This window comes from Zalophus californianus, chromosome 14 (genome assembly GCF_009762305.2).
Source record: "Zalophus californianus isolate mZalCal1 chromosome 14, mZalCal1.pri.v2, whole genome shotgun sequence".
Taxonomy (NCBI): Eukaryota; Metazoa; Chordata; class Mammalia; order Carnivora; family Otariidae; genus Zalophus; species Zalophus californianus.
The window spans coordinates 35800215-35826946 of record NC_045608.1 but is presented as its reverse complement, the minus strand read 5'-3'; the positions used below and the strand labels follow the sequence as shown (position 1 = coordinate 35826946).

At 45.2% G+C, this 26732-nt stretch overlaps 1 protein-coding gene across 7 annotated transcripts in view; it reads left to right on the top strand.

Moving 5' to 3' along the window:
• The window catches only part of PTPRM (protein tyrosine phosphatase receptor type M), an 824645-nt gene that overhangs the window by 781131 nt on the left and 16782 nt on the right, over positions 1-26732 (top strand). For 4 of the 7 annotated variants that reach the window (XM_027575437.2, XM_027575439.2, XM_027575440.2 and 1 more), the window contains 6 exons: positions 14068-14184; positions 18766-18920; positions 19185-19320; positions 21279-21428; positions 22146-22319; positions 23326-23457. In XM_027575437.2, the coding sequence (XP_027431238.1) occupies positions 14068-14184; positions 18766-18920; positions 19185-19320; positions 21279-21428; positions 22146-22319; positions 23326-23457 (864 nt within the window). Of the gene's footprint in view, positions 1-14067; positions 14185-14889; positions 14941-18765; positions 18921-19184; positions 19321-21278; positions 21429-22145; positions 22320-23325; positions 23458-26732 lie in introns of all 7 variants that reach the window. The other 3 variants (XM_027575435.2, XM_027575436.2, XM_027575438.2) reach the window with 1 other exon arrangement.

Here is a 26732-nt window from a genome sequence, read left to right as displayed (position 1 = left end):
AAGGGACACAGAGGAGATGCTGCAGAAACAGAGGATGTAATCTAAAGGCAGAAAACTAGCCACTGGATGTAACAAGGAAAAGGTCTTTGGTGACCTTCTGCCTGAGTAGTTTCGGAGGGATGACCCATCAGGGTCCTTTGATGGTATGCAACAGAAATCAACTCAGGCTAATTTAAACCAAAGGGAAATCTACTGGAAGAATGTTAGGAGCTCAGCATGTTGGTGAGAAGAAGGCTTGCAAACAGACAGGAAAGAAGGCACCAAGTCCAGAGGGCCAGTGAGCAGAGGGAAGTCACAGCCAGTCTGGTCAAGGTGCTGGTACGGAGAGGACACGTGCCGACAACTTCCGGGCCATTTTCACTGTGCCTGGGGTTCCCGTAATGGGGACAGAGCATCTGACGCCTCCAAGTTGGTTCATATGGTCATCCCTTGCTGTCCAGGGCCCCGAAATGACAAGCCACCCCATAAGGGAGAAGGAGTTCCCCGAAAGGAAGTCAAGAATACATTAGCGAGGTTGAGTGACCAAACAACACATACTCACCATAGACAGGGCGGGCTGGAGGCAGTCTGCAGGGTCAAGGCCAGAGTAGAAAATGAGGACATACTGACTGAGTTTAAACTTAACAGAAGCTTAGCTGAGGAGGGAAGAGAGAGAAACATGGCAGCCGACAGAGGGGCATTAACAATTAAAGGATATTTTAAAGGTGGAAGACCTTTGAAAATTTTATGTGTTGAAAGAATCAGGAGAAAGAGAAATTGAACATCAACGAGTAGACAGCCGAGGGAGTTTTTTCCCCAAGGGGGCAGGAGGGCCGGGATGCAGAGTGCTGGTCTTCAGTTCAGCCTTATGAAGGATGACATCTTGTTCTCTGAGCCGGGAGAACAGAGACAGATGAGGATGCATTTAAATAAATGGATCCAAAATATAAACAACAACCCTGGAATTGCACCCTCTCCTGATAACATTCGTTTTCCTGGTGATGATCCAAGCAAGGCCATGGGCTGAAAGACTTGAGGAGACTGGGGAAATAGCGATTTGAGGGAGGCCCAAGAACACAGGGGAAGGGTGTTGGCCTGGGCTGGGAGCTGGCACGCTCCTGTCTTAGGAAGAAGGTAAGAATAGGGAAGGGAATGAGCAAGACGCGGTTGGCGGCAAGAAGGGCCAGGCTGTGCGGGAATCCTGGGACAGCCAGTAGCCAGCGTCGTCACAGAACTGACCTCATCTCATGACAGAGGTGAACACGAGGGCATCGTGGGCATTTCTCAGGGACTAAACTAACCGGTTCTCACCGCCCAGCCTTAGTTTACGCATCCTGGAAATGAAGGGACATGGGTGCCCAATGAGATCTAAAATTCCATGTTTACAGGAGGAGTATTTGTGTGTTTATCGCTTACATTCTGTCTCCAAGATCTGCTTGAATAACAGATGCATCTGCAGCTGAGCTCTCTTTTAATGCCCGTGGCCTTGGGACCTCCCTGGCGCTCACTGTGTCTGCTCTGAACACCAGCAGCAGAAGGAAAGTATGGAGTCTGGATTTTCAAAAGGGAATGATTCAGGGAAAAGACATGAGTGTCGCTTCCTCAGGAGAGAGCTGTCCACTCCTATCTTCTGCACTGTTGCACATGAATTTTGTAGATCTAGAGTGGAGTGTTGCGGTGTGTGATTCGCTACCAGTGGGACCAGTTCTGTTGGTGTTCTATCTATATTTAATTTATGCAGGCCGTAAAAGATGCTCAGTCTGTAATTTATAAACTTTCTTTTCAAAATGCTATAATCGGACTACAGTAAATTATTATTTTGAGAGAAGGTATTCTTTTTAAAAGTTCTCAAAATTGCCTATCGCAATCCACCGGTTTATCAAGGGACACAATCAAGCAATCTTACATTTCTGATCAGTGGTACCACCTCTGTCCCTTGCGTGCAGCAGGAAAAGGGTTTGGGGGAGAATGTGACTGCTTTAGAGAACTCTTGCAAGCATTTAATAAAGATAATCTATGCACACCCCATCGTGTTCTGTGTAGCTGCAAGTGTGACTTTTGCATCTGGAAGACTATCTCCTGGTGCATAGAAATAGGTATCTAACTCCCCCCCAAGTCCATTACAGAATCAGCATTGTTACCTAATGTCCATCAGTCCAATGTGGATAGCAAATCTCCTTAATTGAAAGGTAAACTGTGGTATAAAGGACGTGGAAAAACAGGTACAATTGTAAAACAAACTCGTTCCACTAAGAAACACTTCATGGACTACTAAATTGGGGGATGATTTTGAAGAACGTGAGTCTAAAGGAAAACAAATACTCTCAGAATGAAGCGAGGAGAAAACCACATAACTTTATTCTCCAATCTTACTGAAGGCTTATTATGTACTTTAAATTACGAAGTACTGCATTTTAAGGCTTAAAGTAATGAGGTTTCTTATGTAAAATTTGATACCCATAATGCTCCCCCTAATTTCTGGAAAATTTATTCTGGTAGTGTTCCTATAAATAAATATTTGTGTTTGTGTGAGAGTGAGTGGGTGCGTGTGTGTGTGTGTACACGTACCTGTATTTTTTAAAAGGCAAGCTATTCCCCTCCTTCACATTTGCTCACATGGGTAACTAGACTAGACTACTCTTTTGCAACGTTCCCAGTCCCTGAACCTGATAAAAGGTTCTTCCCAGATATATTCATCACACACACTCACACATACACACTCACACACACACACACACACACACACACACACACACACTCCCTTGCTCACACATCCTTCCCTCAGTTTCAGAAATGCGCTCTGCCTTGTTGGGAACAGCCAACTGCTATTCGTTCTAAGTGCAGACTGTTGTGTCTGTCTTCTGGATTCTGTGTGAATTGTCACGGTGAATTAATGAATTTCCCGTGGGGAAGACAGAGTCAGTCTCATATCTGCCTCACACACCTCCTATTTCCCTGCTGTTGTCCGCATCAGAAACCTTAACCCCTCAGAGTCTTTGTTCGTCTCTCCTGTGGCTCTTCTGGTGCAACTCCTTAATGTGCGGGTATCAGGTGACCTCTCCACCTGCTGTAGGGGAGGGCCAGAAAGACAGAAGGGCGGATCCCTGCCTTTAAGACATTTACAATCCAGTAGTAGAGGCAGGACACACAATTGTATACCAGAAGGAACAAAACACCCTTGGATACCATTTTGCCCTTCCCTGCCAGACAACAGGCCCCTGTGAGCAAAGAGTAGCTTATGTCCTCTGTGAATCCCGAAAGTCTGGACACATAGAAAGTATTGGAAATTAGTCAGTAACTGTTTTTGGAAGAAGCAGAAGAGGGTATATGTAAGCTAGTGCAAAATAACTTACTTGCTGCAAGGGAACTCTCTGTGGACTGGCGTCCTTCCCTTGCTGTCTTCCATGTTGGGAGAACACGCTGAAATGCAAAGTCACACATTTGTGTACAATGAGGTCATTATGGGTGTGAATGGGGTTCGCTGCAGCTCTTTGGGTTATGACAGAAATAAATCTACATTTAGCCTACTTAATTAACCCTTTTGTATTAATTCTCAGCAGTTCAGCCTAATCCATTATGTCCCTTAAAAATAAAAGGGCGAAGTGATTTTTTTACCTAATGGACGATGAGTTATAAATTAGGCTTTGGAGTCAATTCTTCACCTGCTAGGAGTCCTCTGACGCTTTCCTATCAGCCGTCTCTGATCCTGCCATAGTGCAGGACATTGCCAGATCAAAGCAAATTTGCAGGTCTGAATACCAAGAGTCTCTCAGCACACGTGCTCCTGGCTCCCTGGGTAACTGGGTTCAGCTCTTTAGCATTCTCCAGCCGACCCCATGGAGATGACTGTGGGGGGCCGGCTTTCCTGGTCACCACCATCGAGCCCTGTCACTCACTGTGTTGCCACAACTGACTGGCCCTGGAAAATCCTCACGTTCATCTGTGTCTGGGCTTCCTGAAGAATCACTGCTTTCTTGGCCTGGCCTTGGACCCTCTCTTGTCTCACTCCGTTCCCACAAACTTGATCTGCAATTATCTAGGTGGTCACCTGCCTCACATATTTACTCAGCCAGATAACCCCAAGCCGTTAGGGCAAGGCAGAACAAGGCCTCAGAAGATGAAGTTAGCAGATCTAGAAAGTAGAGAAGGGGAAAAAAAAAAAAAATCGCATTCAAGGTAGGACATCACTTACTGTGGGTTTCAAAAAGAATAGGATATAACAGCAGTGTGCAAAGTGGGGGGAAAAGCAATTTTCAGGTGCTCATGTGAGCAGAACAAAGGTGGAGGGCTACTGCAGCCTTGAGATCATCCCATATTGCGTCCAATTACACTGCCAAGAAACTACAGCCATATGCTGCCCTCGCAGATATACGTGTGACCGGGGCTGCGCTATAAAACTCTCAGGCGAGTGTCTGTAGGGCACTTTGGGGTGCGGGGCTGCATGGGCAGCAGATGGACAAGGCACCCGGGACCAGGGCATCCTAGCCATCTCAAGCCAAATCAGGAGTGAGTTTGTGGGAGTTTCAATCCATTCAACTGGTTGAATCACATATTGCGCATACTCAGGATAATTTATATGATGCTCAGTCAGGTATTAGGTGGGTCATCTGTCCACGTCCCTAAATTCTTCCAAGTCTCTCGCTCTGTTTAGCGATTCCTGCGATAACCTAATGAAGAGGACAGAGGAACAGGCCAGGGAAGGCAGCGACTCGTGCTCACTCCTCTTTGGTGCTTCCTTAACCCCTAGAGCCATTGACCTTCCCAAAGACATTCACTGGAACAGGTGCATATTCTCAGGCTCTCTCCCAGGAATTTAGCCCAGATCTGTGTTTCTGAAATTAAAGTTGATTGTCATCATAATCCTGGCATCGACCATAGAGCGTGAGCTGTTGTGATCAATAGAGCACGTGGCATGCCACACTTCTGAACCACAGAGGTGCCGGCGCAATGGTAAGGGGGCACAATGACAACTACCGATAAGAGCTTTCTCTTACACCAGCCAATGTGGTGGGTCTTTAGGCCCTCACCGTGGCTCTGTGGTGTAAGCATTATGCTATCCACACCTCCCAGATAATAAACTGAAGATTTCAAACATTAAGAAACTGGCCCAAGGTTATGCAGCTAGCAGCTGTCAGCTCACAATGAGAATTCCAGAACCACACTCTTGACCACTATGCTATATGGCTTCCCAAAAACCTCATTCTAGAGTCTTGTAATCAGGATAATTCTCAAACCTGAGATAATTTGAAGTCATATGACCTACTCTCCTCATCGTCAAACAAGGAAACTGAATACCAGAATGTTTCTGTGACTTTCACAAAGTCACATGGCTAGCTCACAACATGCTCTCCTGCATGCCAACCAGGCCTCTTTCCATTACACCATGCTGTATTATCACTAAATGTGATTTTCTAGAGAGGTTACCTTTTTTATCAGTCGTCCTTAAAAATAAATTTTATGCCTCTGCCTAGAAAAGTGTGTGTGTGTGTGTGTGTGTGTGTGTGTGTGTGTCATGTTTTCAAGAACATTCCTGGTCTGTAAATAAGCCAGAGAGGTCGTATCCTGACAGCCTAGGAGGGGCAGAAGGCCAAGTCCCTGAGCTCACCTCTAGGAACCCCGAGGTGTATCCATTATGGTAATCACCCCATCTGGCTTCTGCAGGCAACCGGCCATTGTCTACTTCGCAGCTGGTGACAGAGATGCCTGACACGTGAACCTGGGCAGTCACCTGCCCCTAGATCCCCCAAACCCAGCCAGTTCATGTATGCATCCCCACATCCAGCTTGCGCTCTGCCCTTAGTAGCCCATCCCAGCAGAGCAGCTGGCGGGGCTGCAGAGAGCCCTGAGGTGGTTCCAGGGATTGCATGTGCTCTCTCAAAGGAACTAGTACCCTTTAAAAATGTTAGTCTTGCAGAAATCCATTTCCTGCATCCTCCGCCTCTTCAACACCATTTCTGCTGTTTTAAAACCTAGCACCAAAGTTCAACCAGGACAGTGTCAGAAGCAGCTAGAGATCATGAAATAGGGCCTGTTCCTACTGCTGTTCTCCCTCCCCTGCCACCCCGACAGGGACTCAGGACCACGCAGGCTTTCTAGAGATGACCCTGCCAACTTTCTCCATTTAGAATGCCTTCATTGCCCCAGCCATCCACGGAAACTGCACTTCATCTTTCTGATCTCATCTGTGACGTGGGCTTCCTTGTGCAGCTTTGAATCTCTTCCTTTAGAAGTGATATTCCTTCCTACAATTTCCAATAGCCGTTTTCATTTTGCTAATTTTAGCAAACATTTACTTGTGCCAAGCATGTTCTATCTAAGAGCTTTAGGAACAAGAATGTAGTTAATCTTCACAAAACGTTATTATTATCCCTATTGTGCAGATGAGAAAATGGAACCACAGAGAGCATAGGTAACATGCCCAAGGTCACACAGCTGAGAAATGAGTCCAAGCTTTGAACCCAAACAGTGTGGCTCTGGGTAATGTGCTCACGACTACGAACCTTGCCTCTCATTCTGCTCTCAGATTTGTTATTTACATGCCTGTCTCTTCACAAGAATTAAGACCATAGCTCATCCCTCTCTGTACTCCAGCAATGGCTGGACTGGGTTGTGCTCATGATGGGCTTCCAGGGCTGTCTGCATAACTGGCAGGCAGCCTCGATACCACTACCCCTACCCTGAGCCTAGACACAGGCTTGGTCACATTGAAGGCACAATGTGGACCCCTTCAATTTCCTAGTCTGCCTCTTAGAGTCTCCCAGCTTCGGATTACGTGTTTATAAAATAGAGATAATACTGTGACCCCACAAATTTAGCATGAGATGGCGTGCAATCCCAGATCATTCTAGAACTTAGAACAATTGTAACCTCCATATGGTCTAGTCAGAACAGTCTCATGACTTGCACAAAGTCAACAGATTTAAAACTATAAACCTGAAAACTCCTGTGTAAATCTAAATTGTTACCCCATTGAGAGAAAATATGGATCCTTTTTCTCGGAGATCTATCAGATTTCACTCTAAGAAATGTCCCCTCGGGAGATATATAAATATAAATGTAGATGTAGACATAGATGTAGATACAGATATCATGTTATCATTGCTTAAAATATTTCTGAAACTCCTCTTTCAGAATGATCTTTAGAGTACGTGACACACACGTCCTATTGTCCTGATGGAGAATCTCCCTCCTGTGGAAGGAGGACTTACCTTTGGGGAATGGCTAAAAGTCAAAGCCAAATCTACTGACTAAGGTGGGAACAAGCCATCTGGATAGATGTGTTCCTTGGAAGAGCTGATGCTTTCTGATCTAGTTGGGTAGGACTCTTTCCATCCACATGAACTAAAGAGAGAAGTAACAGGACAGATGATCCCTCAGATGGTCTGTAAGATGACCCTTATAATTGCACAAGGGCCATATTAGTCCATCCATTTCTTTACAGTTGATGAAAAAAAAGTGTTATGGATATGGGTGTCACAGTTGTGCATTATTACAAGTATTATATGTAATATTAATTAATGGGTGCGGTTGGAAAACCAGATAGAAACCCAGGAGCTTTGCGGGGGGAGGGGGGTGGGTGTTCAACAGAAGCTTGAAGATGTGAAAGGGGGATTTACTCCGGCTATGAAATGCTTTTCCCAAATTCAAACTATCCAGACCTCAAGAAGTTCGGGATTTAGTGCCAGTTTCAAAATGGTCTTCAAGGATGTTGCCCAAGGGAGGCCCCAGGGCCAAAGGAAGCAGGTCTGGAGCTAAGAACTAGGAAACCTCTTATAAGCCAGGTACTTCATGTCAGATAATCTTCCCAAGCCCCCTATGAAATCAGTGCTATCATCCCATGTTATTTAGGAGTAAACTGAGGCTCAAAGAGTGTAAGTCACTGGCTGCAACACCACAAGCTAGCAAGGAAAAAAGCAAATCCTTGTCCATATGACTTTATCACAATGAGACCTAAGTAATCTGTATTTTCAGGGTATTTAAATGAATGAATGTTTTTATTGCTGTGAGAGCACTGTAAAAAATTTTTTTGGGTTATAATAAATCTGTTCCCTTGGAAACTTGGCTGGCAACTTCTCTTGGCTGGGGATCTTTTTGGTAACTGTGCTTCTAGCAGTGTTCTAACTCTTGCTGTCCCAGATCTCTATCAAAGCTGTACTCGGTTGGCCCCGCACACAGCTATTAATAGAACTGTGGTCACTCTTTCTTTGGATGGCTCTCGTTAAAAAAAAAAAAAAAAAAAGGAAGTCTGTTGAAAACTTCTTGACAAATCAAAACTCTGAACAATGACTTTTTCTTTTTTCTTTCTACCCCTTTACAGTTGTGTTTATTAGATCACACTATGGTGCCCCCAGTTTAAGAGCTAACATTCAATTCCTTAAGCCTTCTTAATTATGAGTTTCTTAGCAAAATGGGTCCTAGGACCCATGCACAGTACACATAAATAGACCTTCACGGCCTGCCCCAGGCTCCTTCCTGCTAGCTGCTAGAGTTGGTGATAACGGAAGACACCAGGAGAAATGCAGCAATTTGTGATCCTGGTTAAAAATGAGCAATGGTTTCAGAGTGTGCTTCCGTTCTTCCTGCTCGCACCCAGCACCCATTACACCCTCTCTTGCTCCTAAAAAGGCAAGGTAGCCAAAATCATTGCAAAGCTTCCCACCTGGTATCGGTTCTCAAAGCCAGACCCAGCAAGACTGAAGAAAGTATCTGCCTTGAGTTCCCTTCCCGCAGAGAGCCTTGGACCAGAGATCAGCGCTTGGGTCTGCAGCCTCTCCCTCGCCCCCATCCAGCTCATTACCTGGATCAAGTCACTCGCCCTCCCTGCACCTGCCTTTCTTCTGCTTCTTCACTTTAGGACACAAGAAACGGAAGGAATGAAGAAGACAGAACAGAGGCCGGCCATGGCCTGCGCGGCTCTTTGTCTCCGGCCAATCGCTTGCCCTCTCTGAGCCACTATGTGCAGCCACAGTCGGGAGAACACAGCCATTCCAAGTGCTGAAACCCAAGCAAGAAAGCCTTCTGGGCGGCACTTGTAATGATCTTGAAAATGAGTGTTTGGAAACTGGCTCTCTCTGGGATTCCTCCCAGCTCTATTGGAGAGGAATCTCCTCCTTGCAAATCATAGACACCATTTTCTAAATTCTGTTGAGAGTTCATCAGACCCCCCCTAGTGGAAGAATGGACTGCTCCCAAGTCCTCCCTGTCCCCAGAAGATGGTTTGTAGGAAAGAAGAGTAAAGGGGGCACTGGAGTTTCTATTTGCTTTTCCTTTCAGAAACCATGCACGCACGTCAAAGCTTTTCCTTCTTCCTTCTCCGGAGACCCCCGCTTCACCTCTCCAGGCCCTTTGTGGACTTCTTGCCCTGGAACTCCTGTGGTCACCTGTAGTCCAGATCACAAAAGTATCACTTAATAATAAAAAGAAAAGAGGAATGTCCATACTTTTTTGAATGAAACGTCACTGGAGCAAATGTTTTTTCATTGCGTGATACCACTTACTGCAGTGGTTCCCAAACTTCTCTGCACTTCCGGAGTCACCGGGGAGCTACGAAGAGCTACTCATCCCTCTGCCTTGCCCCAGAAGTCATGATCTGATGGGCACAGAGCTTGGCCTGGGCTTTGGAATTTAATAACCACCCTCCTGAGGGACTCTAATGTGCAGACAAATTTGGCAGTCCCTCACCTCATCTTAGAACCTCTGACACAGGGACTAAAATCAGCCCCTCCCTACAGACCAAGAGCCAGAGGTTGAGCAAACTTGAGGCTCTTCCCCAGGCTCAGTCCACCTTCAGGAGAGGGCTGGACTCTGCAGTCAGCTTTTGTTGCCTGAATCCTTGCAACTCAGCCTGTGGTCTGCACGCAGGCCAGCAGCATCACCTGGGAGCCTGTCTGAAATGAAAATTCCGGGACCCCACAGTGAATCAGAAACTGGGGTGCAGCCCTGCTTGTTTTAACAAGCCCTCCAGGGGATTCTGATGCCTGCTGAAGTTTGAGAACCTGCTCAAGAGATGTCACGATGCCCTGATGGTAATGGTAATGTGCTGCCAGACTCAGGTGCATAAAGCCCCCAGGGGTCTTCTGCCTTTGTTGTACTTGGGATCAGCTGGCTGGTTAAAATTGACCAACCTCGAATAATTTTTTTTTTTTTTTTTTTAGGCAGCTACAAATCCTGGAGTTACTGTTTTGTGTACTGTTTCGTGTTTGTGAATTTTAAAGCCAACAAAGACACCCCCCCCCCCACACACACACACACACACACTTGAAGGCAGGGGTTTCCTCATGCACCCCCACAGCTCTCCCCGGTGATGCGCTGGCAGCGGCACGCAGGGGCTGCGGCCCGATCCATAGCCCAGTGCCGCCGCCGCCAGGGCACCCAGGTAATTAGACGGGCCTGATCAGAGCCTTGCTTTCTGGGATGGAAACTGTTGCCTTAGGTAATTGGGATGCATGGGAGGCACAGCCTGTCCTAAAGCTGTGCAGGTAGTGCCAGGCTGCAAAAGGCAGCCAAGCCTGGCCGACAATCAGAGGAAAGAAGCATCTGGTTCTGCAGTTCCCAGGCTCCAACAGGTGCCCCCAAACCACTGGTCTTAACATCTCTGTATGCAGACCCTAGAGGCCGGGAGGTAATTCAGGCTCCAGATTCCCCAAGCAAGGAAAGTCTGCCTCTAGAAAAGCATATGCTCCTCTTACTTTTTTTTTTTAGCAAAATAATAACTTGACACCAGTCCAAGCAGTTAAAAAAAAAAAAAACACTAAAAGGAACCCAATTTAGAAAGGTTTTTAGTAGGCTAAAAACAGATGTGGCAAGCCATTTCAGGATATTCCGGGAGATGAGCTGGAGAGGGCGGGCTTCGAAATGTCTCATCTGCCCCTTCTGGGCCCGCCCAGCCAGGTGCCTCTACACGGGAGAAGGCTCTACCCATAAACAGGTTCTGGAAGGAAGCAGCCCCAAGGCTACCTTTCTGCTAATCAATGCTCTGCTCCTGTGATGCTCTGGGCCGGCGCGGAGTTAGCCCCACTCAGAGCACTCCAAGCGGCCAGAGCCCCCCGTTCTCGTGCTTCTGTTGGAGGGCGGTGGCACTTGTCCTGCAGGGGCTCAGCTGTAGTTAGAGGCCCTCGTCGGCCCCCAGGACCCCGCCACCACTTCCTGCCGCCAACGCCTGGGGGACCCCGGCTGCATCTGTCGACAGGGGAGCGGGGCGCACAGGGGACCTGGGGGGACCAGCAGAGCCAGCCACGGAGGATCCGTCAGGGTCACAGTAGCCTGTGGAACCCTAGCTCTCCCAAGGGAATTGGAAGAACCATCCCAGAGAGAAACGCTAACCGTTCAGTACACTGCAGGGACTTCTGGTGTCCCTGACTCCAAGGCATTAAAGCCCCTCACACCCATATGTTTTGAGAATCTGGGATGGGGAGGGTGAGGAGTCTAAGATGGAAAGTGACTGTGGGATATGTCTTACACTGATTGCATTCTAATAAGGTATCTTTATTAGGTACGATGCACCCAGAATTGAACAGGATGCAGGTGCGGGTGTGTGTTTTGTTCTCTTGTAATTTTCCGAGAAATACATAGGTTTTTGAATTGTATATTCTTTCCATTGAAAACTGTTTAATTTTAGAAATGCACATACATACTCCCTTTGTACCTATCCACTAGCGTCTGCTTGCATAACTGGAATCACTATACGGTAAAGGCAAGTTCCCAATATAGAAGGGACTCCTGTATGTACCATGAAAGCATCTTTGTTAATTAGCATTGTGAAAGTAATTAGGCATTCTGTAAGTGAAATTAGGGTTGCTGTCAAGTTAGACATCATCACAAATATGCATGATCTGCCTAGATTCACATTATGTCTAGGAAAGGAGCCGGAGAAATTATCCTTCCTATTGTGGAGTATTTTAAATGCAGCAAAGTTATCCATAATGTAAACTTTTGAAATATTATATATAAGCCATAATACTTATAAATATTTATACTTTCTAAAGTCACAGATAATGTTCCCATGAGGAAAAAAAAAAAAGACTCCCAAAGCAAACTAAAAATTTAATGAGGACAGGGACTATCTTTGTCTTAGGCTCCAGTGTGTCCCCGGCTGCTAACATGTCTGGCTTACATCTTGCCAAGTAAAGCTAGGAAGTCTTACATCGAACTGCGCTGAATCGGCTGCCAAAAAGTTTCCTGAGAAAGCAGGATAAGATAATGATCAGACATGCACCACACTGGAAACATTAGTGTACCAAGGTGTTTGGCATTCTGGAAAAGGTCATCTCAGCCTGTACTTCTTTCTGCAAATGCTCGCAATCTGGGATTGTCCGTTCTACGCTGCTTCCTATGATTTTCTCCATGAGGTCAATCCTATATGAATCTGTTGACTGTTTAGTGTGTACAGGACACACTGGCGGATGTTGCAAGGCTTGCAGAAATAAGTAATACAGCACCCTTCGTGAGCGGACAGGTAAGAAACAGGATCAGGCAGTGTAAGAAGGGGTCCTACTCACAGAACAGGCATGCGTTATCAGAGGATCAAGAAGAGAGAGAGAGCGCGCGCTCTCATCTATGGAGCAAAGACTTTGAAGGGGCGTGGCATTTGAGATGTACTTTGAAGAATGGATAAAATCTTCAGCTGGGAAGGTATGAGTGGGAGGAGAACAGTCCAAGCAGAAGGAATGGCATGAGTAGGAGTTTGGATCTGGGCGAACCACTTGTCTTTGAATATAAAATATATGTGGATAAGAAGGCCAGTAGTAAAAGATAGAGCAAAAAATGGTAGTTGTGGCCAGATAAATGCATGCTGAGCCAAATTGAATTTCTATTTAATTTTCACAGGTAATAGTTGGAAATAGAAGCTTCTTAAGCAGGGCAAGTGAATGCTACTGGCATTACACTTTGGAAGGGTTCTTCTGGGTTGGTATGGGGACAGTGCCCACACAGGAAGTACCAGAGCCTGAACTAAGATTGTGACAGAGGGAATAAAAAGTTGGAAAACATATTTGAGACATCATTCAAAAATAATCTTAGACTTGGCAATTGGTTTCGGAGAGAAGGAATCGGCAGATTGTGTGCCTGGATACCTGCAAAACTCATGGTGTCATTGACATAGGGAGTCAGCCAAGGGCAGTTGATGGGGGACCAATGATTCTCTTTTAGAGGTATTGTCTTTGTGGTGCTGGAAGGATCTCCACAGGAAATGCCCACAGAACGAGGCAGAAATTGAATTCAGCACTTGGAGAAACGGGGCCAGAGGTACAGAAGTCATCCACAGAGGAGCGGCAACGGGAGTGGATAGAGCTGTCAGAAATTCAGCACAGAAGAGTGGAGACTAAGGAGAGAGCCCTGGGGGCGGCCATGTTGGCCCGGCCAGGCCTCCTCCTCTTCATCCCTCCCTCTAGGCTTTCACTGAAGTCTGGAAGAGCTACAGGACAAAAAAAAGCAGTTTGCCAGAAGGGGCTAAGTCTAAACAAATTTCTTCCACCTCAAAAATCTTTAGATTTGAGGCTTCTGGTAATATGGAAAGACTGCTCATATTTTACCAAGTTTTGTATATAGAATTTACTTAGATTAAAATGAATGTGTCATTTTCACTTGGGAAAACCACATAGTGACTTCCTTCTTCAGAAAAGAATCTCTCAGCTTGACTGTCGGCTTGGATTTCCTGCTCATGCCTCCTCAAAATGTTTAGGCAACTTCTGACCTAGAAGGAATTTTAAATTCAGAGGAGCTAAATGTTGTAAACTACCTTTTATCGTTTATTTGTCCAGGCCCTTCCCTGAATAGAGATAAACAGGAAATGAATGGTCACAGTTAACTGGGATATTTGCAGTAGAAAGACAACTTGTTAACTTCAGATGATTTTCCTAGGCTCTACTACTCTTAGAACTCAAATTTTGTTCTCTTCTGGGGTGAGAAAAGAAACACAAGTGATCTAAAAATTAACCTCGTTCTTAAGTGTACAGCTTAACTTCTGTTTTTGTGTGCAATTTTTATCCTCTAAATCACACCGTCACCCATCATTTGGGGAGCTCCAAAAGAGAAAACAAAACAAAACCAAAAAACACCCTAACTCCTTCATTCCCTTTGTGTTTTCTGCAGGTCAAATGCTGCAAGTACTGGCCAGATGACACAGAGATATATAAAGACATTAAGGTCACCCTAATAGAAACAGAACTACTGGCAGAATATGTGATAAGAACATTCGCTGTCGAAAAGGTAAGTTTCACCCTACTTTGAAAAACTATGGTCAGGTGTTAGTAGGACTAGCCTCATTAACTTCCCTGGGATAGTTTCTGTGTGGTCACACCTGAATGCAGGTGGGCTCTGTCTAGTGATGCCTCAACATTGCATCTTGCCTCCGATTCTCTAATAGCTCAGTTCCATCTTTGAAGCGAGTCATTCCCATTTCATAGGAATCTGTATGTGGCTACAAAATCAAAAGATAAGGCCAATCTGTCTCTTTCCCTTTTCTGTTTAACCTGGTTGGCATTGTTCAGCCCATCTCTCTTTCTTTGTTCACAGTTTGATAAATGTCCTTCATACCGTATGTCCACATGGGTTTCCCAGTGGTGAGTTAGTATCAGTGCTGAGACCCAGGTCCTAACCCCTCCTGGAATCCCCCTTCTCCCTTGAGGCTTTTCAGGCCTATGGTTTCCTGTGGCCTGATGGATTTTGCAGGGGGAAGCGACCTACCTGGAAACATAAGTAGACACGGGACACTCTTGCATGAACCGGTCCTTTCATTCATCCTCACTCTCATACTGGTTTTAGCCTTTGTACTTGCTGGTGTTGGGTCGTGAATGCTGTGCTATATGGCTCTATGCTGTCTCATCCCATGTGCATGGATAGGGCCTCTTCTCTGGGAAGCTCTGTAGGGCATAACAGGGAATTTCCTTATTCCCCCTCTTTCTGCTGACATAGGGAGGGGCCGGAAGTGAAGCATACTGCAGTCCATCCAGAGAAGTGGCACAGGTAGGCTGTGGGGAGAAACACTCTGCCTTCCAATCCTCATCTTTGACGAAGGGGACACACAGTTTTTGTCTCGGAGGTCCACAGACTTTTCCATCAAGAGCTGATTCCCCATAGCTGCTCCCTGCACCGGATGTAACAGTTCTGTCGCAGACGGGTGTGGTGAAAGCTTGCCCTCATTCAGTAACAGCAAGTCACCTTGGAGGACCTGAGTTATAAGCACACTGCCGGGCGGTTGGCTCTTGGCCTTCCTCTCTAATTTTCCTCACATATAAATGCACTTTTTGGATTAACAAGACCAGTTTTGGAAAATCAAGGAGATGGTGGCCTCTGCTTTTTGGCTAATTGACGCTATGTTTCGAACGACCTATCCCGGTTTTCAAATCCATATTTGTCATAGAATCACAAGGCTGAAAAGACTTCAGTTTATTTTAATCTGTTTCTCATACTGTTTAGCATTTTTTTTTCCTCAGCCTGTCTTTTTTAATAAGTAGGCAAGAGGCTTGGAGACTTCAAAGAATGTGGAGTTCTGGTTGACTCAGTTCTTCAAGTTCTGAACCTCACACTTTGATGTCTTTTTTTTTTTTTCCCCTTCTTAGGCAGGATTGGAAAAAAAATGTGGAGAATTTTTGTATGGCTCTTGGCAAGAGCACTCATGAATAACTGCATTAAAACAGATAGTGATAAAAGACCCTCAATATTTTTTTTCTTTAAAAAAAGAAAATCATCCAAAGCCATCACTTAAACGTGGAGTTCTTTGAACAAATAGTCAGCTCTCTAATAAGCTGAAAATGCATCTCTGTTGCTAAAGGAAGAGTTGGTTTGTTTCTTTGCTCTTTTTTTAACCTCTTATTGTACTCCCCTATATTCCCAGCTGCACAGAAATGTTTCTGAAACACTCAAGTTATTTTAGTCCTCAGACAACCAGCAAAGAGTCGGTGGAAGGAAGGGAAGGATGAGGAGCTTATTAAGGATTTTGGAGAAATCAAAATGACATGTTAGTGATTTTCTAACTGGGCAATTGAAATCTTTAAGGAAAACAAATCATTAGTACTTCCGTGGCTCACTTCTTGTAGGTTTTAAACTTTCTCATTAGAAGAGAAAAGAAAAAAAAAAAAACAACAGTCAAGTATATACTTTGAGAGGCCTGCAATTCTGATTCTATTTTGAGAGTATGTTGCATCAAGGGACCCAAGGTGAAAAATAGATTTGGGCTCTACTCTGCAAAACAAGCAGACACATTGCAATTTGAAACTGATGAGTTCTTGTTTTGCATGGGATTGTCATCTTTCCTTTCTCCTGCAAATGATTTTAAATAACAAAGTTGCCATCACACGTGTTGGGGCAGGGGGGTAGGGGGTTGGGGAGGTGGGGGGTGGAGCTCAAAAGGTCTCCATGGACCTAGGCTTCCTGGTGAATTGATCCCTGACTGTCATAGCAGAAAGGAAGTTGACAATGGCCACCAAAATCTCTCTCCACAGGAGGTGCCTCAGAGAAGGCAGTGGGAATATGGTCCCATATTCCAATAAGGGCAGAACCTGTAGTTGGTGATTGATTCATTCCACGAATATTTAATTAAGCACCCACTTTGAGCTGGGCACTATTATCTTGGCTTCTTCCTTCCTATTGTATTTACATGGAAAAATGAAGTAAATATCTCCTTTTTATGTAGCATTAATACTTGTTACAATGAAAAGGAAATAAAATATATAGTTGATATCCAGTTGGGATATTTGGGCTGCAATCAGTGATCACAGGATGATTTTCCCCCAAAATATATTACAGAACAGCAAAAGGAGAAATTGCCACATTGACGAACAAGAATGAGAGTTGGCTCAAAAGCAATTGCCTTTGCTAATCTTGTCAACAGCGAACATATTTAGATGGTACAGGCTTATTTTAGGAAAACATTTTCTGCATGCCACAAACTGACATTTACCTTGCTCAGAAAATGAGTCTTAAGAGAGATCAGTTGGGGGCCCATCTCCTGATGGCTGGAGTTCCGGATTTGGGAGGATGCTGGAGATAAAATCTAGCAAAGCTAGGAAGCAAAGATCTCAAAAAATTAAAATTAAAAAAAAAAAGCAACAACAGTATATGGGAGAAACAAATACCCTTTGGTCCTCTTGGGAATAAATAAATATTTATTATAGGCTTTCCCACTTCATGGAGCCACCCCTGCCCCAGTCATCATATGTAAAGCTCAGGGGGGCTCTCTAGTGGGCTGTAGGGTGATACAGGCTCAACCATTTGTCTTCTGGTGGAGACTTTGGGCCTGGCCAAGATGTTAACATGGTTTAAGTGATAAGAGATGTGGGCTCCTAACCACCGAGTAGAATTACTCTGGAGTCACAGAACATATTTAGTAGACTAGACGACAGTGTGGTTTGTCATATCTGAATCCCTGATGGTTTAATTCCTTAATGCTTAAACTCCATTAAAGAATAGCATGAATTTCAAAGAGAAATAAAGCTTCAGCATTTGTGGGTTATTAAACTAAAACATATTAACACCTTGACAGCATACAAGTCTTACCTTAAAATCTGTAATTGTGTGCATTTTCTAGTCTTTCTAGGCACATTAAAATTCTGAGTTTCTTTAAAAAAATTCTGAATTTCTTCTTTGCTTACTAAGTTTGTATGAACAATGACCAATGGTGAATGTGACAAGGTTAGTGGGTATTTAACATTAAGATAAAATAAAACCAAACTCAGGGCCCAACACAGAGGTGGTATTCAGTAAGTGGTCACCAAATAAGACAAAGGAGAAAGTCAAATTTGATCCCAGGTTTACAAACCAGCCTTGATTCTGGAAGTAATGTTTTCTTCAAAACAGCTTTCTGTTTTACAACACAGCCTTGACACATAGGTTCATAGTTAGAAAAAAAAATTGATGGCTATAAATCAACTATTTTCAAAACAAGAGTAAATTAAAAAAAAAAATTCTTCAAAAGTCTTTTTCCTTCTGTCTTCCATTCAGTTTAGGAGGGAGGCATGTTACTGATCTAACATAGAATTCCAGGAAAAATGCCTCTTGATTTCCATGGTATACATTTATACATGATACATTTGCGGCCCTGGCTATTTGCCAGAGGCCGACCATTATGGCCACTTGAAGACAGGAAACACTGTCTTCATACCTCTGTGACCCTAGCATCTGGAGTCATGCCTAAAGCATTGCATTCACTCTGATGGTTGGTGATTGGGTGAATGGAGTAAATGTTTACCCAAATTAGAGAAGCCTAACAAACTCGAGGTGCAAATGAAAATTCCTTCTCTGGCCTATCTAGTTGGAAAGTGATCCTCATTCATTCTTCCAGGGACGTTCTCTGCACCCACAGCATGCGCTCTGCTCGAGTACCTGGTACAAAAAGGTACCAGGATACAAAAGAGCTAAACTAGGCTCCTGCATTTCAGTAGCTGGTCTCAAGCCCACAAACACCTTTGAATTACTTCAGGTCCCTGTTCTGTGCCTCTCTCTCTGTGGACTTGCACTTCACAGCACAGGCTCTAAGTGACACACAAACTGTTAATAGAGCCTGCTTTGTGGAAAGGAATTTCGAGGAATCAGAGATGCATTTGCTGCAGTTGCACCTGCAAATTAGCATTTTCCCCAAACATCACCTCCCTTGCACCCCCACCAACATCTTCCTACCTGGAATAAGGCTTCCCAAGTGTGTGTTAAATCTAAGAATGACCTTCTTCCCAGCAATGCATAGCTTCCTAGCCCTAGGCTTACTGACTGCTTAGGGGTACTTGACATTCTCCTGGTTGCTATCATTTATTTTCCTTTGTTCTCTTCCTTGACCTGCTGACCAACCGATGGCAGAGAGGTGTTCACGAAATCCGCGAGATCAGACAGTTTCACTTCACTGGCTGGCCGGATCACGGGGTACCCTATCATGCCACAGGGCTGCTGGGGTTCGTCCGGCAGGTCAAATCCAAGAGCCCGCCCAACGCAGGCCCGTTGGTGGTGCACTGCAGGTAAGCAGAGTGCCTGGAGCCTCTCAAACGAAGCCTCTCAGTGGGCAGGGGGTCCAGGGGAGCTCCTTTGGGGTGATGACAGTGTTTTGGAACTCGATAGAGGTGATGGTTGCACAACATTGTGAAGGTCCTAAATGCCACTGAGCTGTACACTTCAAAATGGTTCCTTTTATGCGGTATGACTCTCACCATAGCAAAGATGTAAAAGAAGGAGAAGCACAGGGGTCCTTTTTCCGCAGCTGACAGGGCCCTCTTTCCACCCAGTGCTGGTGCAGGGAGGACCGGCTGTTTCATCGTGATCGATATCATGTTGGACATGGCAGAAAGGGAAGGCGTGGTTGACATCTATAACTGCGTGCGGGAGCTGCGGTCACGGAGGGTGAACATGGTGCAGACAGAGGTACTGCTGCTCTCCGCCCATCCTCGGTCTTGGTCCCCCATACCCCCGCGCCCCATATCCCACAGCCAAGTGGGGAAGAAACACTGACAATTCTGTCTTCAAAACTCCCCAGAAGAAAAAGTGATAAACCTGGCATCTCTCTTTCCTTCTTCCTCCCACCTTCCCTCCCTTCCTTCTTTTTCTTCTCCTTTCATAAACAAAAAAGACCAGGAGTCTCCCAGGTAATGGAATCTGTAGCCAGGAGCCTAAATTTGCCCATGCTTCTGTATCAAGGGCCCCAGTAGAGTCTCTATATTAAGCTTCCAGGGATTCAGTACTATTTTTTTTTTTTTATGTCTTTTAAACTAGCTAGTAACCAGAACAAGACGACTCCTGAAAATAGCCAGGTGTTTGCCAAGTGGCTTAAGGCTAATCTCTGTACACTTTATTCCAAATTCTGCCCATTGGCTTGGCATCATGGGAATTTGCGCATTTTGTATAAATACTCCATACTGACTAGTACTTCTATAAATTAGAATTCAAAATGTGTCAGGAATTTAAGTGTTTGAGGGAAAAAAAATTACATCCTGCCCCGAGGAACTTCATACTTTTACTTAATGTTTGCTTGTTTTAAGTAGGCATTATACCCACCACCTAGGAAAAAAATGATTCATAAAGCAGAATGAAGGGGCACCTGGGTGGCTCAGTTGGTTAAGCATCTGCCTTCGGCTCAGGTCATAACCTCAGGGTCCTGGGATCAAGCCCCCCTTGGGTCAGGTTCCCTGCTCGGTGGGGAATCTGCTTCCTCTTCCTCTGCCCCTCCCCCCCACTCATGCTCAGGCACACGTGCTCTCTCTCTCTGAAATAAATAAATAAAATCTTAAAAAAAAAAGCAGAATGAAGAATAAATAAGAATCCCTTCCATTTAGATTTTGCATTCAAGTTTACAAAAGCCACTAGTTTCAAGTTTACAAAAACCTAATTCCATTTTCAAATAACCTAAATAAAAATAGCAGAAATTCTAAATGCTTTCATCTTCTTTTTTCTCTAGAGTAGGGATTCTTTGCTTTAAAGATGATAATGATAGTAATGTATTTTTTAATGTATTTTACAGCCAGTCAAATGTTGCCACATCCCCTTTCCCACTTGCTCTGTGTCTGAGGTGTTACTAGGACTGGGCTGTTTTTGAGAATTAAGAGCCCTCATAATTTGTAGAAATTAAAGTAAAAAGTAATGAGACTCTTTTTGCATCTCATGTAATTAAAGATCAATAATAAATATGGTAAAACTTCACTGATTGATTGTAGTGAAAATCTGTGCCATTTTAGAATGAGAGGGCCCTTTTGTAAGCTGCGGACTAGTGCTTACATATAAGAGCTCTTCTCTGGACACAGAAGGACTTTTGGGCCCTCTTTCCACATTAATGTTTCAAAAGAAGCAGTTCTAAGTGCTTGGAAATATTTATTTTCATAGGGATGTCAAGTTTCCCTGGACGTTCTCTGCACTGGTTGACTTGGTTAGCAAATGCCTCTTTTCAGGACAGAGAGATGAGATTGTGCTCCTCTCCTCACCTGGAATATTGAGTCCCAAACTCGTGGGCTCAGAATTACATAGGTAGTTAAGCCGCAGCTATGTAGATGACAGTGCTTGCTCTGGGATTTATCAGTGTCTGAGTGGTTTTCATCTATCTGTGTCAAGCTTCTCTGCGTTGAGCCCGTGTCTCTTCCTCCTGTCGTGCGCCACCTGGGGCCAGTCAGGAGACGTGCCAGCCATCCCACGGGGGCATCAGCACTACCGGTAGCGGGATCCCCACCTCCCAGCGGTCAGGTCCTTACACCTGGTTTCGCTGTGGCGAGAATGGATTGTCCATGAAGGGCCACTGTCCCATTATCTTGTCTGCAGGGGGCTGTCTTCCCTTCTCTCGTTCTCCCAGTGCACCTGGTTTCTCTATCACTAACTGATCCCCTCTGCTTCTCCAGGAGCAGTATGTGTTTATCCATGATGCCATCCTGGAAGCCTGTCTTTGTGGTGACACCTCGGTCCCTGCTTCCCAAGTTAGGTCTCTGTATTATGACATGAACAAACTGGATCCACAGACTAACTCCAGCCAGATTAAAGAGGAGTTCCGGGTAAGTCATGCGAGAGGGAGAGGGAGCTGGCTTTCTTCAGAAGTCTCTCGAAGTCAGCTCTGGAACCCCTGAGGCAACACAGAGCTTGTCAACCTCAGCATTACCAACATTTTGGGCTGGATAACTCTTGGCTGTGGATGCTGTCCTGTAGGATGTTTAGCAGCACCCCCTGGCTTCTACTTCCTGGATGCCAGGAGACCTCCGCCACACTAGCAGTGACAGTCAAAACTGTGTGCAGACATTGCCAGGGCCCCTGGGAGCAAAGGGACCTGGTTGAGAACAGCTGGTCTAGCAGAGCCCCTAAGGCCCCTTGCAGGCAGACACCAGGCAGTCCTACAGTGTAACATGGGCGCAGCCAGACCAAGCAAGGTGCCCTCACCGTACTAGCTGGGCGGTGGGTCTAAGTGTACCTGACTCTACGTCATACTGTAGCCAACCTCTTCCTCCCACGCACCCGGATGTCCAGCCCTCGTCAGACCAGATGGCACGTAATCCAATCCTCCAGATCCAAGGTGGCCCTTATATCTGATGGGCACCATCTGTGGACGAAATCCACGGAGGAGAAAAGGGCACCGGGTAGGGAGGGGGAGCAGGCGGAGGTGGGGGCGGGGAGCACCCGGTCGTCGGCTGAGGACACTCAGAGCTGCCCAAGCGTGAAGGTGAGATGGGGCGGCGCGCAGCGTGCTCTCGCCCGCGTGTCTGCGTCTTGTCCTGTAGACCCTGAACATGGTGACGCCCACCCTGCGCGTGGAAGACTGCAGCATCGCGCTGCTGCCCCGGAACCACGAGAAGAACCGCTGCATGGACGTCCTGCCGCCGGACCGCTGCCTGCCCTTCCTCATCACCATCGACGGGGAGAGTAGCAACTACATCAACGCCGCCCTCATGGACGTAAGTCCGCCCGCTCGCCCTGCCCTGGAGGAACCGGGAAGACCTTCCTCGTGGGCCGCAGCCGGGAAGATGGGGCTTCTCCTTCCGCTCCCCGGCCCTTGTCTGTTCCTTTTCTTAAGACGCAAACCATCGTCCCCACAAAGCGCATTTCCGATTCCACGTACATTTCTGCGTCCAGGCCGACAATCTCGGTCTCCCGGAGACCACCAGTCGGAAAGTATTGATAAATGAAACATGTCCCGGGTACTCTGTGAGCGCTGAAATTTTCAACGCGCTGGCCAGTGAGCGAGAACAGCTATTAAGTCACTAAAGCAGAGAAGTGGGATAATATGGTTCGCAGCATTATTTTCATCCCCTGTCCTCATTTAGGCAGTAATTAACATGGGGGGAAAAATGGTCTGTCGGGACAGATAGCACACAACTCATTACTTCGTGTCAGTCTGTTTACTTCTAACTGAACGTTTGCTTGTTCGATTGATGGGAAAAGTAAATGGATATTTTCAGGGCTAATATGGAAACGTGAATTCTGTTGGTGTGGTATCAGTAAAAAGGTACCTAAATTTACTTGAAGTTCTCCAGAGCTGTAAAAAGCATGTGTATCCTTCTGTGGCAGGAATGAGTAACACTGTCACCCATAGAAGTGACCCTCGAACAAATTTTAGGAAAAGCAGAAGTATTTTCATTGTACATACTTTGTAAAGTTACATTTTCTCCATTAAAATGCTTACGTGTAAGGCTGATGTTGCCTTTCTAGCAGATATATCAAAAAATTTGTAAGAGCTACTTATTAAGTTTTCTGGGTGTCAAAGTGAGAAGACTTTATCATTATTATTCTGCAGATAAGTCTATATTTAGTCTGTTTTGGTGTTGACAGGAGTGCTGGGATTCAGCAGTTAAATGTGCCCAGAGTTCCGTGTCACAGATTTCCATGTGTACAAGATAACTGAAGCTTCCTCCCTTTCCATTTCCCTGGGTATATCTGGATCTTTCTTGTTTGTGTTTGCAGAGCTATAAACAGCCTTCGGCTTTTATAGTCACCCAGCATCCTTTGCCAAACACAGTGAAAGATTTCTGGAGACTGGTCCTGGATTATCACTGCACATCTGTGGTTATGCTAAATGATGTGGATCCTGCCCAGGTGAGACTCGTGCCCAGGGTCAACTCTGGGTTTGTTCCGCTTGCGCATCAAGAAGTGCAGGCCCCTGTGCCAGGTCACAAACGCCAGGTGACGAGTGGGAGCCGGAGTTGAAATGCAAATGTAAAAAGCAGATGGAATTAGGGGTGGGGGGCGAAAGTAATCTGAAACCAAAAAGACGGATGGACATCATACCTGATGGAAGTGACAGGCAAGACAGGGTCAGAAATTGGCTGTTCCCAAAGGATGGAAATACAAACTAAAGGGAGATACAGGGTAATGGGTAGAGTCAGAGCTGTGGGATGAGGGTGTCGCACCGCCTACACCAAACAGAGCCAGCAAACCAGGGAGCCCCGAAGAAAGCAGAGCAGCCCCTGACGCAACCCCTCGCCCAACCAGCACGGCTCACCTGGAGCCTGCAGGTGGAGAGGGTCATGCTGGGGTGACAGTGGAGACCGGCAAGTGATTTTAAGGGACAACGATTACTTTTGTCAACTCTTTGGTAAAGATAGTAAAAAGAAATGAAACCGGGACTTGAACACAAGACAAGCTCAGAATGATAAATGGGGCTTTCCCCCAGCTGCTGCCCTTACACATAAAAAGAGAAAGAATAGGGCTGTGATGACTTGGGTACTAGTAATGGGGTTAGAAACATTCCCCTAAAGGGACTTGTCGACAGGCATTGGCACAGTGGCCCTTTAGGAGCTGAATTTATTGCATTAGGGGATGGCGACGCTGGCTGCATGCTTAACCGCCATGACAGGAGGGCATTATGGGAACTGTGGACTTCTTGTGTTTTAAGAATAAACTTGTTCTGAAACTGAATTAATTTTCTATCTGGTAGAGACAAGTTTTAAAAAGAAAAAAAAGGGGTCTGAAGTGTTTCAGCATCCAGCCTGGACAAGATTTTTCCTTCCTAAAATCCATTTTATTGTCATCAATCTGCCATAAATTCCATGGACATTCACTTCAGTTCTGTAATGTTTTTAATTATGTTTGAGATCCTACATAATATTGTTAAGGCTCTAGCCTGAAAGCTAGTGAATGAGATAATAATGATAACCCTTGTCCTCATCTAGTCCTTTTTGCTTAAGAAGCTTAAATATTTTAGAAGTCTGCCGCACTGATTCCCTCCGAAAGAGAGATTGCAGCCATTTTTAAAGACAAGCAGACACCACAGTTCAGGGAACTTCAAAGGCCCAACTCAAAATAGCACCAGGGATCCTGATTTTCTGACTCACGGTGCCATGGGTTAAATTTCACTAATTCAAGATTCTTGAGCCACAGACCATTAGAGGACAATTCCCTCTTCGGAATCATTCCCTTTCCCTTAATGTGAATCCTGGAATGTAGTGATATACTGCCTTTTTCATATCAGTGGATCAGACATTAGTGATTTTGTTCTTTTTGAACAACAGTATTGGAATTCTAAAGCTGCATCCTAAACCCGAACTGTCTGGATTCAAACCAAGCCTTGGCCGACCATGGTAGGAGAGACAAAGAGTCCGATTCCACTCAGCAGACAGAGCTGATTTTCAGAGTGACAGAAAGAGGCTCCTGGGACACGATCATTTAGAGAACACTAAACTGAGCATTTGAACTTAAAGTCTCTGCAGTTGTGCAAGAACAGCACTCAACTATTTTAAGTATTTATAGATCCGGTTCATGGACGTGTTATGCACCATTGAAGCCATTTTCTACACAGCTTACTTGGGCTGAGTGCAGAATGTAGTGTGCCAAGAACCACGTGCTGGCCCAGGCCATTCATATTTCTCTGGTGTAAGTGACGAGCTTTAATCAGGGCTTGAACTGAGAAAGCAAGCAGAAAGCACAACTAGCTCAGTGTGGAGGGAAGTGGGCAGAACAGTTCAAATGTGCATGTTAGGACTTGGCTTACCATCTCGACTTCCCGTCATAATGCCTGTTAATTTTCACAGTGGGTACACTTGGGTATCAAGAAAAAATAAACATCAGCATGCTGTCATTTGACAAGGCAGTCTTAGAACTTGTCACCAGAAAGTGCTGGTAAGGAAGGGAAATTTTTATGGAAGCATTATTTTAAAATAAATAAATGTAATTTTTTAAAATACTATAGACTTAGCTAACATAAAAAGTACCCTTAGTTAATACGCTCTCATTCTTGATCGTAAAGTTCAAACCTTCAACTTCTGTGTAATAGAGATTGCCATTTCAGTTGACCCGCTGTTGGCTGAAAACTATCTTGCAATCTTGGATATAAATCAGCCTTTACAACCTTTGACGGTAAGATTTTAGATACTTTGGAAAATAAAAGTCATAAAAAAAGGAAATTCGACAGGTGGATTCGCCTTTTGTGGTACATCATTCTGCTTAAAATGAGATAGGTTTTTCATCTGCTCTTGGCCCGATAGAAACCAGTTATAAGATAATGAAGTAATTCCCTCTTGGCCCCCCACAAGCCATTTGTCCCTTGGGTAAATCAGAAAGATAAAAATTAAACTCTACTCCCAAAAACATCATTGGATACCAAGTCCCAAAAGAAGTTTAATTTCAGACCTTAAAGGCCTATTAGCATCTCAGGGCTTTAGGAAAAGTCTGTGAGAAGGAAAAGTCCTGGGGGTTCTCCCCACCTATCTGCAAGTTTAGTATTTCTGTGGGGTGGTAGCAAACACAGGTGCCTCTTTCATAAGCCACCCTTTCCAGCATCACGTTCACACAAAGTTCTGGTTACCCGGTATCAAAAATACTTGGCGCTTGAAATTGTGATTTTAATTAAAACTGCCTCCAGGCAAAACAGCAAAGCATTTACTCTTATTACATCAGGTTTCCTAGATCTCAGCTGGGAGGATTTGGACCAGATCATGAAAATGCAACCCAACACTGTTACCAGTATCTTGTCACTGAATGGCCCTATTCCCAAAAGTGATTACAAATTACAAAGCAAGCCCACGTGGGGGAGGATGGAGATTTGGGTATCAGTAGGTACGTGCACCATCCTTGGGTATCTTAGCTCTTGTAATGGCAGCCAGTGGCATCTCCCCAGGGCCAGATAAAGGCATGCAGAAGGGATCTTACAAAGGGATGCATTGAACAGCATCCACATGGCCTCCTTGGAAAGCAGAATGGCTCGTGGCTTAAAGATGCTTTCTGAGGAAATGAAGAAAAAAGTACTAGAAAGACAGGTGGAGCTGAGGAATCAGCCAACAAGAAAGTCCTTAAGCCTACTTGCTGGGAGGAAAAGAGAGAGAGGAAAGAAAATGAAGTGAATCAAGGAAGTATTAAGACTTACTGAATGTCAA